Source organism: Rana temporaria, chromosome 3 (assembly GCF_905171775.1).
Source record: "Rana temporaria chromosome 3, aRanTem1.1, whole genome shotgun sequence".
NCBI classification, from domain to species: Eukaryota; Metazoa; Chordata; class Amphibia; order Anura; family Ranidae; genus Rana; species Rana temporaria.
This window is the reverse complement of record NC_053491.1, coordinates 223,486,416-223,501,314: the sequence shown is the minus strand read 5'-3', so window position 1 is coordinate 223,501,314 and position 14,899 is coordinate 223,486,416. Positions and strand designations below refer to the sequence as shown.

General features: G+C 43.1%; 1 protein-coding gene across 1 annotated transcript in view; it reads left to right on the top strand.

The window, feature by feature from the left end:
• The window catches only part of NR1H4 (nuclear receptor subfamily 1 group H member 4), a 126,911-nt gene that overhangs the window by 19,854 nt on the left and 92,158 nt on the right, over nt 1-14,899 (top strand). The window contains exon 2 of the mRNA XM_040344326.1: nt 6,441-6,583. Coding sequence (XP_040200260.1) covers nt 6,499-6,583 — 85 coding nt within the window. The 5' untranslated portion in view covers nt 6,441-6,498. The remainder of the gene's footprint in view (nt 1-6,440; nt 6,584-14,899) is intronic.

Here is a 14,899-nt window from a genome sequence, read left to right as displayed (position 1 = left end):
TACCTTTCCTTTTCAATCTGCAGCGTGTCTGTAAAATGCAATGCAATATGGCTACCTGGAGATGTTCTGTACACAGAAACAATAAATTGTTTGGTGAAAATTCTTAACTTCTTTAATAAATCCTCCCAAATGTGTCTTCACTATAGTTTTTGCTCTTTGAGCCCTGGTTCACATTGCAGCAATTTGGCATGCAATTTGACATTTTATTGCAATTTATTGCCGGAAATGGCACTGACCGAATCGGCCGTACCGATTCCCAAAAGTAGTTTCTGTACTACTTTTGGTGACTTTTGGGTGCAATTTCAATAGACATCTGTGCATGAACCTGCACAGATGTCTCTGAAATCGTCCCCGAAGTCATGGGCTGACATGCGGGAATGAAATCGTGTGAGTTCAGCTGAACTCTCACGATTTAATTCCCGTTGTCAGTGTGAACCTAAGCTAAAAGACCAGCGATGTTAAAAATGTTCTCATTGCATGACTAATGTTTGGATGTCACATACAAAAATAAATATTTTATAGTAAAGGTCATACATGTTATCAGCTTACTGTAGAGTTTATGATAAAAAATACTGTATGTTTTTTTTTAGTAATGATTCAATTCACTGGAATAGAAATGTTTCAGCTGGTTAGTAAATAAAAGCAGGATATACTGTACAGGCTAATTGGCGTTAAATAAACAATGTGTGACATCCATTATATAAATGTAATTAGTAAGTATTAAGTCCTAAAGAGTAGATATCACTTCACCAATATGTACTAAGGACACAAAACTATTATTCTGTATATACAGTATATTATAGCTTTTTGAGTATGAGTTCAAAGATTATGTTTTTCCTGTGTGTATTTACTTATTTTATAACTGGATATCATTGTTTTTTAGTTCCATACATTTTGCTACATGTGCACACAAATGTATGTTTTTTTGCTTGTTTCCTATTCCTCTGTGGGAATATGCAGCTGTAACAAAACTAAGGAGGCTGATATTAACATCTTATAATAGAAACTAGGGTAATATATTTAGTTTTACTGCATTTTTTTCAGGGCTGTACCTACAATTATGAACTGTTTAAAGCCCAAATGATCCGGTTAAATCAGCTAAATACATTAATAGCCAGATTCATAGAGAGTTACGCCGGCGTATCAGTAGATACGCCATCGTAACTCTGAATCTACGCCGGCGTTAATTTAAGCGTATTCTGGAAACCAGATATGCTTAAATTAGGCTAAGATACGAGCGGCGTAAGTCTCCTACGCCGTCGTATCTTAAAGTGTAATTTTTAGGCTGGCCGCTAGGTGGCGCTTCCGTTGAGTTCGGCGTAGAATATGTAAATGACTAGATACGCTGATTCACCAACGTACGTGCGCCCGTCGCAGTAAAGATACGCCGTTTCCGTGAGAGATACGCCACGTAAAGATAAAGCTGCCCCCTAGGAGGCGTAGTCAATGTTAAGTATGGCCGTCGTTCCCGCGTCGAAATTTGAAAATTTTACGTTGTTTGCGTAAGTCGTCCGTGAATGGGGCTGGACGTAATTTACGTTCATGTCGAAACCAATACATCCTTGCTGCGTACTTTGGAGCAATGCACACTGGGATATGTACACGGACGGCGCATGCGCCGTTCGTAAAAAAACGTCAATCACTTCGGGTCACCCCCCATTAACATAAAACACGCCCCCTCATCCTCATTTGAATTAGGCGCGCTTACGCCGGCCCCATTTACGCTACGCCGCCGTAAGTTAGGAGGCAAGTACTTTGTGAATACAGTACTTGCCTCTCTGACTTAAGGCGGCGTAGCGTAAATACGATACGCTGCGCGGCCTTAAAGATACGCGCCCCTACCTGAATCCGGCTATTAGTGTGCATCAATACAAAAGGTATCAAGGTCCTACAACTGGGTTGCTGTCATCACCTGAGTAAAAATGTTTTTCCAATGCTCACATGCTGGAAAGAAGAACATTTGCTCCTTGTGTGGAAGTAGTCTTTCTGCAGAGGCCCCACAATCCCTTGCTGAGCCAGAGCTTGAACTCTCCAATCAGCAGGGAGCTTGAGTTTTGCTGATTGCAAAGCTATAGGTCTAACTCGTGGAATGCGTTGGACCTCTACAGAGAGGCCACGGCTTCCCCAGAAAGAGCAAGAGTCATTCTCTACAGCATGGTAGTGAGGGGTAGTCTTTTCTACTTGGGCTGTGACTGCATTCTGCAGGGAACCAACTGTAAGCCTTTGTACACCTTGGGTTTTTTCTCATGAGCGTTCCGTCTGTCTGTTTTTTAAGGGCTCTAGACATAATGCAATGTATCTCTATGGACGGGCAGATGTAAACGCATGTCCATGTAATTAGCCTGCAGGCAAGTGACAAGTGCATTCATGTTGCATTGTATTTGTAAATGTTGATTCACACTGCCCCAGTGCGGTCCCGCTGCGCATTGGGCAAATCGTAGCCAACCCACAGGTTTTGTGCAGGTTATCTGTGCTTTACCATAGACTTCTACAATGTCCCGTTGTTTTGGTGTGGTCTTTAAAAGCGCACCAAAGCTACAGCATGCAGAAGTGTGAAGTTTTGGTGTGTTTTCTGAAACTGCACCAAAACTGCAAGACCTCGTAGAAGTCTATGGAAAAGCATAGCTAACCAGCATAAAAGCCTGCAGGTTAGCTTTAGTGCAGCGGGGTAGTGTGAAGTCACCCTAAGTTCCTGCTGGTATTGTTGGGTTAACCTGCTGTGGTGTGTCTGCCATTTGGCCTGTTAAGGTTCCTGCAATTAGGGTATTTAAGCATAAGGGGTGGAACCCTGGGGCTTGGATATAGCAAATATTAACTGCATTCAGGAGGCTATACTGCCAAGGTGCTTTACTGATTACTATGATAGGCCTAGGCTTATTGGGCAGACGTAAACGTTACATCAATAACAAGTAGGGGTTAAAAGAATGGCATGTGGGGGGGTTCAGTCTTTTAGGATGTTCTTCTGCCGGTTGTCATTGGGGCCCTTTAAGATGCACCTGTGCACTTATTGATAGTCTTAGCATACAGTTAGGTGCAGTAACGATGCAATTTAAAGGCGGTATAGGTGCAGTATAGATGCGGTATAGTTGCGGTATAGGTGCAGTTAAATTTATATCCTGCCTTTAGTGGCTTAGGGCCAGATTCACGTAGACTAGCGGCGGCGTAACGTATCGTAGATACGTTACACCGCCGCAAGTTTTCATCGCAAGTGCCTAATTCACAAAGCACTTGCAATGAAAACCTACGCTGGCGGCCTCCGGCGTAAGCCCGCGTAATTTAAATGGGCGTGTGCCATTTAAATTAGGCACGCTCCTGCGCCGGACCTACTGCGCATGCTCCGTTTTGTAATTCCCGCCGTGCTTTGCGCGAAGTGACGTCATTTTTTCAAATGGCGACGTGCGTAGCGTACTTCCGTATTCCAGGACGTCTTACGCAAACGACGTGAATTTTTAAATTTCGACGCGGGAACGACGGCCATACTTTATACAGCACATACGTGTGCTGTGTAAAGTTAGGGCACCCAAAAAGACGACTAAATTTGCGACGGGAAACTAGACTAGCAGTGACGTAGCGAACGCGAAAAACCATCGTGGATCGCCGTAACTCCTAATTTGCATACCCGACGCTGGTTTACGATGCGAACTCCCCCCAGCGGCGGCCGCGGTACTGCATCCTAAGATCCGACAGTGTGAAACAATTACACTTGTCGGATCTTAGGGCTATCTATGCGCAACTGATTCTATGAATCAGTCTCATAGATACTCTGAGAGATACGACGGAGTATCTGAGATACTCCGTCGTATCTCCGCTGTGAATCTGGCCCTTAGTCCCTGCAAGCAGTGTGAACAATGGGCAGTGAGCCCTCTCACCAGTCCCTGTGTCAACAGAATGGCTTTGGTGATCAGTGGTGGGAATAAGAAGGTGAGAGGACACTCTGGTCTCCATGTGGCAACAGTGCATATGTGATTCTGTAGTCTGTGCGGCTCTGAGCCAGATGTCTCCACTCTTGGCCTCGGTCCCTACTGGTGTGGCTTCCCAGCAGTCTTGTCAGCATGCAGGTAGATGTACTCTCATCATTTTCCTTGGCACCAAGAGGAAGCAATTTCCCATACAATCTGATAGAAGTCCTCTCACTCCTCCTCCTCCTTAGTGCCCTCTGGAAACTGTAATGTAAAAATGTCAATTTTCTATGGCTGATATTTCAAACTACAACTCCCATGATTCAATTTCTCAGCACCCTGCATAGGAGTCCATAGGCTTCCTAGTTATAGCTCTCCCCCTGCTGACTGAATGGGGTAGTGCGGCATAACATCCAGCATCACAGTAGAGAGTGAAATAACAAGGGGCTAAGTCTCCTTCTCCATGCTGTTGTAGCCCAGCACTTGGCTACAGTAGTAAGGCTGTTTAAAATAAATTTGGATCTTACCTATCTCTGCTTGACATTTTCTGTTTAGTTAATCAGATTTGAAGCTCAGCCAATATTTGTGTGCAAGGGTCATGTAGATATGCTCCAACACGCCACGCTCTGACCAGTAGTCTCCATATGCTGCTGGAAATCAGACTTTTCAGTACAATCATTTTTGAAATATATGTTAAAGCTCACTCTACACATCTGCTTATTACATTGCATTATTAGACTTTGTCATACATGAATGTGTCATTGAATATTTGGGAAATAAACCAGACTGCCAGAAAGATTGGCAATCAGAGAAACTGAGGGCTTCTGTGATCTCATGTGGATACTTTTATACGTCTCAGTCTTAAAGTGGATGTAAACCGCATTCATGAAATTTGAGCTGGGCACATATATTTGTAGTATTTTGTTATCTCTCTTCAAATAGTGATGTCCCTTAGCTCTCTCCTGACTTGATCCTCTGTTATCAGCCTGATAACTCCTGACAATTTGTCGGACACATCAGATAAAAACGGCCTGACATTTCTGTTGGGGGAGGTTGCTATAAATAGATTAGTAGGGAGCTGGTCCTGTTACAAAACACCTCTGAGAATCTCTGCCTATGATGAGAGGGGGTGTGTGCCTTTCCTCCAATCAGCTATTTTAGCTATCTTGGCTGTATGCCCAGACGTCACACTCTGTGTTAAACAGGAAGAGAAAATTTCCTAACACGATCTGTTTATATCTGATATAAGTGTGAAGACAGCAGATATACTGTAAAAGCACTGTAGGGAGATTTGGTTCATCCCTGTGTATCATCTGAGGCTGTTCACTTCACTGGATGTATGGAGAGTTTACATCCACTTTTAAGACCCGGACCAAAATGCAGCTAAAGGACCTTGCCCCTTTTTGTGATTCGGCACTGCGTCGCTTTAACTGACAATTGCGCGGTCGTGCGACGTGGCTCCCAAACAAAATTGGCGTCCTTTTTTTCCCACAAATAGAGCTTTCTTTTGGTGGTATTTGATCACCTCTGCGGTTTTTATTTTTTGCGCTATAAACAAAAATAGAGCGACAATTTTGAAAAAAAAAATTCAATATTTTTTACTTTTTGCTATAATAAATAAATAAAAAAAATTTCCTCAGTTTAGGCCGATACGTATTCTTCTACCTATTTTTGGTCAAAAAAATCGCAATTTTATCGGTTGGTTTGCGCAAAATTTATAGCGTTTACAAAATAGGGGATAGTTTTATTGCATTTTTATTAATTATTTTTTTTTTTACTACTAATGGCGGCGATCAGCGATTTTTTTCGTGACTGCACAATTATGGCGGACACTTCGGACGATTTTGACACATTTTTGGGACCATTGTCATTTTCACAACAAAAAATGCATTTAAAATGCATTGTTTATTGTGAAAATGACAAATGCAGTTTGGGAGTTAACCACAAGGGGCGCTGATGGGGTTATGTGTGACCTAAAGTGTGTTTACAACTGTAGGGGGGTGTGGCTGTAGGTGTGACGTCATCGATTATGTATCCCTATAAAAAGGATCACACGATCGATGACGCCGCCACAGTGAAGAATGGGGAAGCTGTGTTTACACACAGCTGTCCCCGTTCTTCAGCTCCGGGGACCGATCGCGGGACTCCAGCGGCGATCGTGTCCGCGGGTCCCACGGCTGGACAATAGCACAGCACAGCACGTACCTGTACGTACATGTGCCCAGCCGTGCCATTCTGCCAAGGTAAATGTGCAGGAGGCGGTCCTTAAGTGGTTAAAGTTGAATTCCAGGTATGGTCATTTTTACATACAGTAGTTATATTGGTCTATAGCTGTTAACAAGTTAACAAGTTAACATGTTATATGTAACTATGTGTACCATAACTTGTCCAGACCCCTGGTAACTGGAAATCACTTTCATAGGCACCACTGCTACAGTGATCCCCACTAGATGGGTACCATGCCGAATGTGTAAAGTATATAGAAAGAAAAACATGAAAATATACATAAAAAAACATATATCACTTCATATATTGCAATAGGTCAAGACTACACATTAAAATCATCTGAGGAGAATAAATCAAAGATCTCAGTACCTGGATGGAATCTGAAATTGACCTTTCGGGATATTGTCATCATCCAGTAGATACAGGGATCTCGCTCATAGACAGCTCCCATTTCACTGGTAAGTCTAAAGTTATACAAGCCGATAAGATTAATGTAGAGAAATAAATTTAAAAATTACAAATTTTACACTTTAAAAAATAACTGTTTCTTTAATGTAAATTAATTGAATCACTGGTGTGAGAATCGATTTTTGATGGAGAAGGAATGAGGAGTTTGGGTGGCCATACATTATACAATTTTCTTGTAAAATTACTAAAACCATATAATATGAGGTCAAACCTAAACACTCTCAATTTGTATGCAATCAAACAGGCCCTTGCACTACATAGTTTAAGGTAAATCTAAAGAAAATTGAATAAGAAAATTGTATAATGTATGGCCAGCCTAAGTTTACTTTGGGAAGGGGGAAATTAGGGGAAATTATCACAATTCGCAATGACACTGACTGCCACTAGAGGGACTTGCTGGCTGGACACACACACAGTTAAATCTTACACACTCTTGTGAACTCTTATGTCGCGTACACACAATCGGAAATTCCGACAACAAAACTGGGAATTTTTTTCCGAGGGAATATTGGCTCAAACTTGTGTTGCATACACACGGTCACACAAAGGTTGTCGGAAATTCCGAACGTCAAGAACACGGTCAAGTACAACAGTACGACGAGCCGAGAAAAATTAAAAATTAAGTTCAATGATTCCGAGCATTTGTCGAATTGATTCTGAGCATGCGTAGGATTTTTGTGCGTCGGAATTGGCTACAGATGATTGGAATTTCCGACAAGAACTTTTGTTTTCGGAAAATTTGAGAACCAGCTCTCAAATTTTTGTTTTATGGAAATTCCGACAGCAAATGTCCGATGGAGCCTACACACGGTCGGAATTTCTGAAACAAAAAGCTCACATCGAACAATTTGTTGTCAGAATTTCCAATCGTGTGTACGCGGCATAAAGCCCTGTACACATGGCCCAGAATCTCGTCAGGAAAAAAACTTTGTTTTTCCTGATGAGATTCTTGGTAAGAATCTCTTGCCGGCCGAGTGTACACACACTCTATTCAAAGGAACCGCCATTCTTTTGAATGGCACGAACGCAGTGACGTAATCAACTACGACGAGCATGTGCTCGTTACATTCGATTCCGTCGACGCCATCTTACTACACTCTACCTATGCCTTGGAAGCTACCGCGCATGCATCAAAGTCATTTCGAGCATGCGTGGGTTTCCACTGCGACAGGTAAGTATACAGAGGCTTGGGTTTCTCGGCAGAAAATAGAGAGCAGGTTCTCTATTTTTCTCGTCTAGATTCTGGGCAGTTTTCTTTACGAGAAACCTGAAAGCCTCGTACACACACACGGTTTACTTGGCAAGAAAGCTCTACCAGCAGCTTTCTTGCCGAGAAAAACATGCATGTGTATGAGGCTTAACGCCGATGTCCTGTCAGAAAATCATTACTCATCAGAAAATGCCACGACGTTCCGTCGTGGCCATCTTGGTACACCTGCAGTAAGCCTACAGTCAGAAGGTGGCAAGCGGACATCTTTTTACACCCACCGAAGTCTTGCATCTCACACTTATTTTTACCAGTAAACTTAGCATTGTATTTCATGATATAAGCTTAGTTTACTGGTAAAAATAAGTGTGAAATGCAAGACTTCGGTGGGTGTAAAAAAGATGTCCGCTTCACAACTTCAGACTGTAGGCTTAGTGTGGCCATGATAGAACGTCACTTGGGTTGCACTTTCTGATGGTTAGCGGCTTTCTGATAGAACACCGGCCATACACAGTCAAAATCTTTGCCAGTTCAGGAACCGGTCAAGATTCTAACCGTTAATGAGCAGGCTAAATGTAAGGAGGGACTCTGTCGGAAATGCCTGGTGTAAGGAGGTAGGGACAAGTGACACAATCGGGGCTCCCACTGATTCTACATTATGGGGAGTAGAACCATTTCATTTTATCATTTCATCCTGACACCATAACAACCATGGTGCCGGGATGATTGAAGCACTAACACCAGATGTTTGGAGTATCTTTATCTGCTGATTGTTAAACTTTATGGAATACACCTATTTCTATTGTGGTGTAGGACCTGGGCCTTCTGTTCTTTCTTTTATTTTCTTTTTCTTTCTTTCTTTCGTTCGTTCTTTCTTTCTCCATCCCTCGTTCATCTCAGACTCTAACCACACCCCATTTGAGCCACGCCCCTTTAACCACTTGCCGACCGCCACACACCTATTTACGTTGACAGAATGGTACGGGCAGGCAGATTGGCGTACAGGTACATCCCTTTACACCGCGTGCCTCGAAAGTACAGCCGCGGGTCTCTGGAACTCAATGTTCCCGGGAGTCCCGCGATTGCGGTCGGCAAGAGCAGAACAGGAGAATGCCTTTGTAAACAAGGCATTCCCCTATTCTGCCCAGTGACACTGTCACTGATGACCGTTCCCCGTGATCGGGAGCGGTCATCAGTGATGTGTCATGTGTAGCCACGGCCCCTAACAGTAAGAATCACTTCCTAGGGAACACTTAACCCCTGCAGCGCCACCTAGTGGTTAACCCATTCACTGCCAGTGTAATTTTTACAGTAATCAGGGCATTTTTATAGCACTGATCGCTGTAAAAATGACAATGGTTCCAAAATGGTGTCAAAAGTGTCCGATGTGTCTGCCATAATGTTGCAGTCATGATAAAAATCGCTGATCGCCGCCATAACTAGTAAAAGAATTAAATATTAATAAAAATGCCATATAAGAGTCCCCTATTTTGTAGAAGCTATAACTTTTGCGCAAACCAATCAATAAATGCTTATTGAGATTTTTTTTACCAAAAATATGTAGAAGAATACGTATCGGCCTAAACTGTGGAAAATATATATATATTTTTGGGGGATATTTATCATAGCAAAAAGTTAAAAATATTGCATTTTTTTCAAAACTGTTTATAGAGCAAAAAATTTAAATCACTGAGGTGATCAAATACCACCAAAAGAAAGCTCTATTTGTGGGGAAAAAAGGACGTCAATTTTGTTTAGGAGCCATTACACACGTCCGTGCAATTGTCAGTTAAAGCGACGCAGTGCCAAATCGCAAAAAGTGGCCCGGTCTTTAACGACCAAAATGGTCCGGGGCTGAAGCGGTTAAGCCACACCCATCCTTGCCTAAATTATGTCCATTTTCCATCGCTGAACGGCCACATTTTTGCTTTTCTAAATATGTCCCACCTTCAAACAAATACCCCGGCCCCTAATTATAGCAAGACTCTGCCTACAGACAAAAACGTTTCCCTATAAAAAAAATTCAATGTTGGCAACTATGCATACCAAACACATGACAGGATAGCCTGCCACCACCTGCAGTTTGTCAGCTGACTGGTCTGCTAGGCAAATATACTCACATACAGGTCCTTGTCTGACAGATATGCTATCTTGTAAACACTAATCTGCATGTAATCCATAGACACAAAGCAGTTTCCTACAGATTACTTAGCAACAAACCTATACCAAAAATTATAGGCACTGGTAACACAATGCACCAACCTTTCTAAGAGTATGAATACATAAGAGGCACTTATTAATTGTATAATTTATTATCCTTAGGTGAACAGAACATAGAAATATGTACAAATTGAAAAATTGAAAAATTACACGAATGGATAAGGGCATACAGTAATTTCGCTATATGCTATACAATAATAAGAGAAAAATTGAAAAAAGTCACTTTTTTTACGTATTGTTTTATCCTGTTGGTGGTAAAATTATGAAATTTCAAAAATTACAGTAATTTGAATGCCCTTTTCCAGGCAATGTTCATTTTACAGACTTCTTAATTTATAGGTGTAGCACCCTGGAGTTTAGGCAGGGTTGCTCCTCACAAATTTACTTGCCAGGAGTAGTTATCCTGGTGGATTGCTAGAGATCTATTAATTTCTCCCTAAGTTTGGCCTTGTTGCACTTTTCTCTTCTATCACTAGGTGGCCGGGTACTTGGTGGTACTAGATACTAAGGACGTGCACGTGCACGTGCAGAGCCTGCCAGGAACTCGACACTGCACAGAGCTAATCGCAGGCAGTGAGACATTTCCCGATCCGCGACTGCAGAGATCAAGTAATGTCTCACTGCCTGTGATTAGCGCTGTGCAGTGCCGACTTTCTGGTGGGCTCTGCATGTGTGGGTTGCGAACACGCCTGAGCTCATCCTTACTACATACGAGAAGGACAACGCAAGGTAAGGTTGTGGGTATCTCAGCCAATGGGCAGGGGTTTTCTTGAATCCCATGGCCTGCTGGGAGAGCCTATATATTCAGGTGGAGTCAGCTGATCTATGTTCTGTGCCACCTGGACGGCTGTCTGGGTGGACGTGTGTTGTATTGCCCGGGTTGCTAGGCCGGAAATTGGGCCTATCCCGAAAACATCTGGCTGCTAGGCTGTTTGAGAGCCTATCCAGAAGTAAGAGAGCAGCGTAGGGTTGAGATTGCAGTTCCACCAGAAGTAACGGTTCTCTCGGCCAGAGAACCTGTAGTGGTCGGAGGTAGAGGGGAAGCTGTTGCCAGTAAGGAACTATCCTTCAGTGGGAATCAAGCCAGGGACCCAACCAGCGGAGATGACGCTTGCGGAACAGCCTTGTGCATCAAGCCAGGGACAAAGCAGACCAGTGGGGGTGAAGGTTGAGAGGTATCTTGAGTGCCAAGCTAGGGACCCAGCAGAGAAGCGTGGGTGAAGCTTGAGGAAGATACCACCGTGAAGATTGAAGGAGCTCAAGGGATTCAGTGACAGTGAATCAGTGGGTTTAGTGAGAGACTGGGAGCTCAGTGCATTGAAGAACTACAAGGAGTGATTGTAGTGAAAGTGAAGGAACTGTTAAGCCTTTTGTTTGGACCTGTTAAAGACTGTTGCTGTAAGAGACAACATTTCTATACATGCAGATGTGGCATATTGCTGGATGCCTTTCCCTGCATGACTGTCCTCCTATTGAAGTCTTGGAGTCTGAGGTTTGTTAAGAGAAATAAACTTTCTTTTGCATCCAAGAAGTGTTTGGGCGCCCAATAACTTTAACAACTATACACCTACCATGCCTCACGACCCACTACATACAATAGGATGTCAGCTATCCCTGGCCCTGGAGGTCCTCATTAGATCAAAGGAGGCCTGGGACCTTACTACATAGGAGAAAATGTGGGATGGACTTATCATCGTTGGAGGTGTTATTTCACATCCTGCAGGAAGGTTCTGGTCTCCTGGAGTGACCATAGGCTACGAGTAAGCATCACAGGATGCGAAACATGTCAGCTCTTTTTTCCTAATCCACTTCTTGGTTGACTGCATGAATTTTTGGCTGTTTTTTTCCATTTGAATTTTTGTTGTTTTTTCATGTTTTGAATAAAGACATCGTTTTTTGAGTGCAGCAATCCAGGATTTTTCTTTCATCTCAGTGACCATAGGCTGTATGGACCAGCCAGTTCTAATGGCTTACTCAAGGTTGGGATTTCCAGCACATCGGCCACATTCTATTAAGTCACTGCATGACTGTGGCAAGCAGACCCTATATAAACATTTTGTTGGTCAATTATGCGTAAGTATACAGTTTCATGTCTCTACAGAGCCCATATGTACTCAAAAGTAATTAGTTTCATCTCCCATTGACTTATTTTTTGTAGTTTATTAAAGGGTCACTAAAGGAATTATTTTTTTTAGCTAAATAGCTTCCTTTACCTTACTGCAGTACTGGTTTCATGTCCTTATTGTTCGTTTTTGCTTTGAAGTAGCTGTAATTCTGCTGTGATCTCCACACTTCCTGGTTGCCTGTTTCCTTATAACCATCATACTGGGAGCTTTCTCACGGTGGTCTAAGCTGTCATTTCTGTGTGTCTAAAACTCCTCAGAACCAATCAGATTCATTTTAAAAACAAAACACTGCCCTGGATTTGTTTGTTTTTGTTCTGTGAGTCTTCCCGACTCACCTCTCACCCGGAACTTCATGTATGTACCTTTAAAGCCGAAAGTGAAACTAGAGGCACATTATATGATAGATTAAATTCAATTTTTAATCATTTTTAAAAGGAATCAGTTAACTTTTATGTCTCTATACCCAATAAACAGTCATTTCAGCAAAAAAATGTTTTTCCTTTAGTGACCCTTTAAAGATGAAACATAATTCCTCTGATCTTAAGAAATAGAGTGATGCAACAGACAGTCTGGTGCCACCAGTGTGCTGATTCTGAGGCCGACAGGTCTGAAGTATCCCTTTGAGGGCTGATGTCACATACCTGGTGGAGATCGAGCTGAAGGAGGGGCTTCTTTAGCAGCTCTTGTCCAATATCCCTGGAAATGGTAATAGGAGATGTGAGGACACAGAGTGGCCGATGTTGTAGGCAGAGCCAGGTGTTGGGTGTAAGGCACACATGACTGTGTACCGCCCGGTAAGGACCAAAGGCAGAAGCATGGTAGCACCTGATCAGTAGACAGTATCAAAGCCAGGACACAAGTACTGAATCAGAAGGCAGGGACAGCATTAGGATACAGTCCATTGTCAGCAACATCTGGAGGTATAAGAACAAAAGGACGGAGTGTTGGGATACACAGAAAATAATGTTTTGGCAAAATGACTTTGCATGGCGCTCGGGGATACCACTACATAAAATATATATGTAGCACTACACCCGAAGGAGCCGCTGATTTGTTGTTGGGATCAGCATTTTAAGTTACCTTGATGCAGTCTAGGGGTGCAGTTGGAGAAACAGAGCAGTGAACGAAGGTCCAGACAGTGAATAAAGGTTTTCCAATGCTTTATTTCCAGGCCAACATCAACATCAAATGGGAAAGAAAAGGTTGATGAAGGAAAAGAGAGAAACCTTGCAGTGTCAGGCCTGGATATGAACTGAGTAGTCCTGCTCTCAGTAGTATCAGATTGTGGTTCGTCGCCACTCTAGCCAGAGTGGGTGAAGTGCCCCCGGACAGACCCCTATCATAAGCCTGGCAGCCGAGGTGTCACTTTAGATTTGCTGGGAGGAACAGGTCTCTCTCACAGGCCTGGCTCTAGGGCCTCTGCCACAGGCCTATTACTTTAAGCGAGCTAGATGGATGGTTGGAGTGAATCCTCCCAGTAAGTTTTAGCATAGGTCACCGGATGACAGCAAAGCATACCTGTCAGCATTCCAGTCACCAGATCCCCGATTGGTTCGTTCAAGCCCTGTTGGACAACCTGCCTCCGGGTTCTCCTCAAGCCGACCCCCCAATCGAACGGCACCCAGCCTGGGATCCTCTCAATAGAACTGGGGACCATGTAAGTCACTGGAGTCCCTTTTCACCTCTGGATGAGGTTCTGTGTAGCCTGCAAATTTGGCCAGGTGGGCCGCGCTAGTGGGGTCCATGGATGCGCGCACCCTAAAGGTGGATGCTGCACCTGGAACCGGGACCCTGCAAAGATTTTAGAGCACATGACATCTGTCACAGATATACTCTCCCCCAGCATGCCCCACAAGGGAAAACTCCTCTGATTGGCTGCTGGGGAAAACTTGCTCTGCCAGAACCCCTCTGGTGCCAATTGCCGGCCAGGGATGGCACCGCATCCCTGGAGCACAGACTGACCCAGTGGACATTTCTAGAACGACAGAAGTCCCAATTTAGCAAATTGCGAATGGGAGAAAAATAACTCTCCCATTCCCCACTAACTTTAGCGTAGTGCCCATACTGAAAGTAAGGGAGCGCTACATATAAAAATCATAATTTTATTAAAAAAATCAATGAACATGAATTACAAATAAAATCTAATTTCTGATTGCATGAATAAAACTTTGTTTTTTATATATTTTATTTAGTGTTATCCCTGAGCACCATATAAAATCCTTTTGCCATAACAATATTTTCTGTTTAGTGTGATTTTAGAACATGGTGCTTTATAAAGCACCTACCCATTCTTTTTATTACAGTGTCAGGATACAGCCCAAGGCCGCTTCCCTGTTATGGTGGTTGCGGCCGGTCACAAAGCTCAAATCATGCAAACTGTTTTCTTGAACATGGCAATGAGTTCACTGTACTCCAATGGCCTCCAGATTGGAGAACAGTCAGCAGATCTCACTCTAATAGAGAACTTTTGGGATGTGGTAGAATGGGCGATTTGCATCATAGATGTCCAGCTGACAAATCTGCAGCAAGTGCGTGGTGCTGTCTGTCAATATGGACCAAAATCTTTGAGGAATGTTTCCAACACCTTGCTGAATCTATGCCACAAATAATTAAGGTAGTTCTGAAGGCAAAAAGCAAGGGAAGAGGCACCTCTAAGTGTAGATGTTTTCAAAACAATTTAATAAACAGGTTCCTACAGGCAACTCACATTTAGTGATGTTAAAGTAGGCATTGTACAAGATCCATAAGGAGAA